This window comes from Schistocerca nitens, chromosome 5, assembly GCF_023898315.1.
Source record: "Schistocerca nitens isolate TAMUIC-IGC-003100 chromosome 5, iqSchNite1.1, whole genome shotgun sequence".
Taxonomy (NCBI): domain Eukaryota; kingdom Metazoa; phylum Arthropoda; class Insecta; order Orthoptera; family Acrididae; genus Schistocerca; species Schistocerca nitens.
The window spans coordinates 811,998,198-812,004,197 of record NC_064618.1 but is presented as its reverse complement, the minus strand read 5'-3'; the positions used below and the strand labels follow the sequence as shown (position 1 = coordinate 812,004,197).

Sequence of the window (6,000 nt, the reverse complement as noted above, 5' to 3'; positions counted from 1 at the left end):
AAATTTTTTTTTCTTACGTTATGGTTCCTTCAGACATTTGTTATATTCACGCGAGCAACAACACCGGACAAAAGGACCACACAAACAAATAGCAATACAGATCGAAGAGGCACCCAGTCGATATATACAGCATACACACAACAGTCGATCGGACAACTCGTGAAACATGAATATCCGTGCCGACGTCACTATGACGTAGAGCTCTCCTTCACTTAGCGTGAAATGAATGCTACCCAAAGATCGCCATCAAAGATATTACACGAGCTTGGCGCAGGTGGAAATCTCTGCCTTGCGGCAGAAGTAGTTCGCCGTGCGCTGCCTAGAGTGCAGCACAAGTGAAGCAGACGCCGGAGCGGCGTGCGCGCCGCGCAGCAGCGATCAATACGACGTAGGAGTCGTCGGGCTTTAAGCAGCTAGCGTACGCGGGCGCGGCTATACGACTTTTGCAGCCGTGGGCGGGAGACGGTCATCCGGTACGGACAGCGGAGGCATGGTCTGCGTCGCGCTGCACAGCTGACTGCGAGGACGGCACCATGGCACCTGTCAGAGAAGGTGGGTGTGCCGCTGCCGCCGGCGCGCGCTCCGCTCGTGTACTCGCGCTACCATTCATAACTCCCCGCCCATTGATTTTTTACCCGGGATCTTGTAGTACAACTGACGGCGCTCCGCGTAACTTTTAGGCACGTGCTGGAGAATACGGCGAGGCGTCAGCTACGTTGCCCTCGGCTGTCCTGCAGAACGCGGCTCGTCTTCACCCGAGTAAACATTGTTGTTTCGTAGCTCGTATAACACAAACAAACATCGCTAAACTTTCTGCCTCAGCGTGAAAAGATGAAAAATAACTTTTTCTGTTAGCAATACAATATTCTTCTTCAAAATGGTAATGAGTCTGCGGACGTTTACCTCCGGAATAACTTTTCCGTAACATGCCAAGCAGCCTTTCGTTTGAACAAGTTTATTATTAATTTTTTGCCGATACAAGTATCACGAATAATTCCCAAGTGTAAAAAAAAGTTAATTTGAATACATTCTAAATCAAAGAACTCGATACATAAAATTTTATCAAACGCAAATTTCTACAAATAGTGGAAAATAACGAAGACGTCAGAAAGAAATTTTCTGTTAGAGTTAAGGATCGCTGTAATTTGCTATGCGCGAAATAAACATTACCTGAATAAGCTTCTGAACTGAAAGAGACATCTGCCGGAGTCAGTGCAACAGGTATCTCCGAACCCGAAGTAATATCGAACGATTTACTTCGATGCCTGTTCCTTCCCCCTTTCTCTCGCGCACGCTGGGAGAAAACAAACGATGATAGCATTGTAGCGAACGAATATTGCCTGCGTGTGTCTGATAACTAAGCGATGAATCTTTTTACTTAAGTGCAGTTACTAATATCTCATTGAGTGGAAGGACAGGATTACTCTTAGCACAACATTCATGAGGACTTTTATCATTTTCTGTCAGATTTGTTGACGAACTGGTCGCTTCCAATATCGTACCCAAGAGACGGTAAAGCAGTAATTATCTACGCTTATATCAAATGCTTGCTGTTGCAGTAGTTACATACGAATTTTACAAAGCTTGCTGCTTCCATTTTTTCGATACACCCTTCCTAATTTAGCAAGAGGCAGCTACGTGGAAGAGAAAGTGTGTGTCTGTGTGTGTTTGTTCTGTCGCAGACGATGTACAAGCATTACCGTATCCGTGTTCATACTTATTCTTTTACAAAACACTTATTCATAGCACCTAGTTCACCGAGGACTGTATTCCCATTCATTAAAATCACTACTCACTTTTAAACTGTGAAAAATGTGCCACATGTTGTTTTTCGCTGTTTCTCTATGTTCGCAAGGCAATGAAACTAATGTTTGAACAGCGCAGTAATTTAATCATTATGCTGACAATATAAACTATTTTTCAATAGAAGTTGTTTTAAAAAATGCAGTTACGCAATCAGATATGATGAAGAGATAATCCGTTCCTCGGAAGGCGTTGCGCGTAATGTCAAAAAGATAAGTGAAACACGGCCATTGATTGTTACTTTTTCTCTTTCATCGTTTTTGATAGTATAATAGTTTTATTACCAAAAAATTACATCTGTTGATGGGCATAAATGTATTCCGTACTATTGTAGGTAAAAAATGATTGTACTGTGCGACAAATGCCCTGCGGTATGCTAGCCAAACTACGCTAGCAGAACCGATACAAACGATGTCTATACGAATAGCATTCGAGAGGAGTGTTTGTAACATTGAATCCCGTTTTCGACGTTTGTTATGCGTGTTAATCTCATCCAGACGAAGAATCTGTTATTATTAAAAAAATTAACTTTAATGAATATTACATGAGACTCCGTGTCTTTATTTAATAAAACAACTTATGCGTAGATCCAGCACTCAGTTTAACTTACTTTCGTTTTCGACAATGTCGGTTTCGAGTGGTGCATCTCTCTCTGACTTTGCTCAGTGGTTTTCGTGCACGTAATGCAACAGCGTTATGTAAAAAATTGTGTTCACAGTTACGATAATCTTTGTAAAAAAAATAATATTTTGTTCGACTGAAATGATTTCACAAGTTTCCTCGTGTGAACGGAGCAAGAAGCTACAGCAACACTGTGATAAATTTCCTAACGTATGATGTAATTAGAAGGATATTTACTTAGTGCCCTAAAACGCAAAAAAAAACATTATACATTTCTATACTAAATTTACATCGTCCTTCACGCAGTAGTCACGTGGAAGTCAGTTAAATGCTGACACTCCTCAATATACTGCTCTACATTCATCAACGCAAATCTGCGTCATCTAATGATGCGTTTGGCCGCATCTCGTGGTCGTGCGGTAGCGTTCTCGCTTCCCACGCCCGGGTTCCCGGGTTCGATTCCCGGCGGGGTCAGGGATTTTCTCTGCCTCGTGATGGCTGGGTGTTGTGTGCTGTCCTTAGGTTAGTTAGGTTTAAGTAGTTCTAAGTTCTAGGGGACTGATGACCATAGATGTTAAGCCCCATAGTGCTCAGAGCCATTTGAACCATTTAATGATGCGTTTCGTCGCCCGAAATCGACAATTGAAACAAATAAATGTAATTTAGCATAAATCGTTGCTATCTCTCCTCACTGACGATTTAAAAACCAGAAATATTCAACAATTCGTTAACAGCAAGGACCATGCCGAACTAAACGGTCACCTTTATTAATGGAATGAACCTGATGTGGAAACAACTATATAAGCTGAGTTTTTATTTTGTTATCAACCAAATCACACAATTTTTATGAATCTGCAGTGACCTACAAAGAGATTAGAGAATTTGTTGTTTTCTTAACTATAAAAATTTTGTTTGAAGATACTTAGTGTTTCGTAGCAGCACTTTTCTGCTATACAGTAGCTCTCGCCCGCCTTAACTTCACAGGGCGCAGCGCAGAAGATGTCCTTTATTTCGAAACTCCACAGAGAACAAATTTTTCTTTGCAGTGGTACGTTTCAGTAGCATGTCGTAAGGTACATGAAAATCCGTGGGTTAAATACTGACTCTCTGAAATCCAATTAAAACGCTTCTTTTGGTTGTGGAGAAGTCTGTTTTGCGAGTCTGACTTTTCGCAGTGGTGTGCTGACGACTTCGCTCTGCATAGAGCTCGAGATTCGGCCACTTGGCATGTGGCCTGGAACGGTTGGTCAAAGACGACAAATAATGACGCGGCCATCATCCAATAGAGCGTCCTAACGAGGAACATAGAGTTCTCGTCCACGTGGAAAGGAAAAGCGGAAAACAAGTAAAGCGTGAAGCAAAATCGTGGTGATGATAACTGAAGTTGGTAAACCCGTAATGTTTTATGTGTCGTCTTTCTTTCGTGGATGTGGCGTTTTACGCCTACAATCACACCCTATGAGTGAACACACAGTGCATAGATGCAAGGAAATAAGATATTACAGATGGAGCACCTGTACTAATTTCCTGTTTGTACTCATATTATGGTGAGTGTGTAAAACGTGTATAGAGAGGAGATAAGGGAGGCATCAATATGTACTTAAAATCTTGCGGCAATCCAGGATTTCAGTAACCCTTCATGTGATGTACGGCAGCTTGATTATTTCTCCCACTATTGTTCATAGAATATTTTTTTAATATTCCTGAGGAAAGATTGGCAACTACCTATCACTATTTTTCAAACGTGCTCTATTATCCTCCACCGGCTTATGTTGTTTCCACAGCGATATAGATAGTTCGCACGTTTAGATTTATGCGCTTAATAGAATATAGAGAGACTGATAAAGCGAGTCTAAAGATAAGCTATGAGGGCTCGTATTTACTTTTGTGTGACGTGTAACTAAATGTTTCTGCAGTAACTATTGCTACATGTGAACGCAAAGGGGTACATTTATCGGCATCTATATGTGTGCATATCGCTATCCCTCAACATTTGACACCTCTCATGTCAAAGTCATGGATAGCGGTATGTACGCATGCAGATGGCGGTAGTATAGCGTACGCAACGTATAAAAGGGTAGTGCATTGGCGGAGCTGTCACTTGTACTCACAAGATTCATGTGGAAGGGTTTCCGACGTTATTATAGCCACACGACGGGAATTACACTACTGGCCATTAAAATTGCTACACCACGAAGGTGACGTGCTACAGACGCGAAATTTAACCGACAGGAAGATGATGCTGTGATATGCAAATTATCAGCTTTTTAGAGCATTCACACAAGGTTGGCGCCCCGGTGGCGACACCTACAACGTGCTGACATGAGGAAAGTTTCCAATCGATTTCTCATACACAAACAGCAGTTGACCGGCGTTGCCTGGTGAAACGTTGTTGTGATGCCTCGTGTAAGGAGGAGAAATGCGTACCATCACGTTTCCGACTTTGATAAAGTTCGAATTGTATCCTGTCGTGATTGCGGTCTATCGTATCGCGACATTGCTGCTCGCGTTGGTCGAGATCCAATGACTGTTAGCATAATATGGAATCGGTGGGTTCAGGAGAGTAATACGGAACGCCGTGCTGGATCCCAACGGCCTCGTATCACTAGCAGTCGAGATGGCAGGCATCTTATCCGCATGGCTGTAACGGATCGTGCAGCCACGTATCGATCCCTGAGTCGTCAGATGGGGACTTTTGCAAGACAACAACCATCTGCACGAACAGTTTGACGACGTTTGCAGCAGCACGGAGACCATGGCTGTGGTTACCCTTGACGCTGCATCACAAACAGGAGCGCCTGCGATGGTGTAATCAACGACGAACCTGGGTGCACGAATGGCAAAACTTCATTTTTTCGGATGAATCCAGGTTTTGTTTACAGCATCATGACGGTCGCTTCCGTGTTTGGCGACATCGCGGTGAACGCACATTGGAAGCGTGTACTCGTCATCGCCATACTGGCGTATCACCCGGCGTGATGGTATGGGGTACCATTGTTTACACGTCTTGGTCACCTCTTGTTCGCACTGACGGCACTTTGAACACTGGACGTTACATTTCATATGTGTTACGACCCATGGCTCTATACTTCATTCGATCCCTGCGAAACCCTACATTTCAGCAGGATAATGCACGACCGCATGTTGCAGGTCCTGTAAGGCCCTTTCTGGATACAGAGAATGTTCGATTGCTGCCCTGGCCAGCACATTCTCCAGATCTCTCACCAATTGAAAACGTCTGGTCAATGGTGGCTGAGAAACTGGCTCGTCACAGTACACTAGTCACTACTCTTGATCAACTGTGGTATCGTGTTGAAGCTGCATGGGCAGCTGTACCTGTACACGCCATCCAAGCTCTGTTTGACTCAATGCCCATGCGTATCAAGGCCAGAGGCCAGAGGTGGCTGTTCTGGGTACTGATTTCTCAGGATCTATGCATCCAAATTGCGTGAAAATGTAATCACATGTCAGTTCTAGTATAATATATTTGTCCAATGAATACCCGTTTATCATCTGCATTTCTTCTTGGTGTAGCAGTTTTAATGGCCCGTAGCGTAACAGACTTTGAACGCGAAA

The 6,000-nt window shown here is 43.4% G+C and overlaps 1 protein-coding gene across 1 annotated transcript in view; it reads left to right on the top strand.

The window, feature by feature from the left end:
• The first annotated feature begins 387 nt into the window (after positions 1 to 387).
• The window catches only part of LOC126259842 (uncharacterized), a 595,122-nt gene continuing 589,509 nt past the window's right edge, over positions 388 to 6,000 (top strand). Inside the window, exon 1 of the mRNA XM_049956899.1 lies at positions 388 to 552. Coding sequence (XP_049812856.1) covers positions 534 to 552 — 19 coding nt within the window. The 5' untranslated portion in view covers positions 388 to 533. The remainder of the gene's footprint in view (positions 553 to 6,000) is intronic.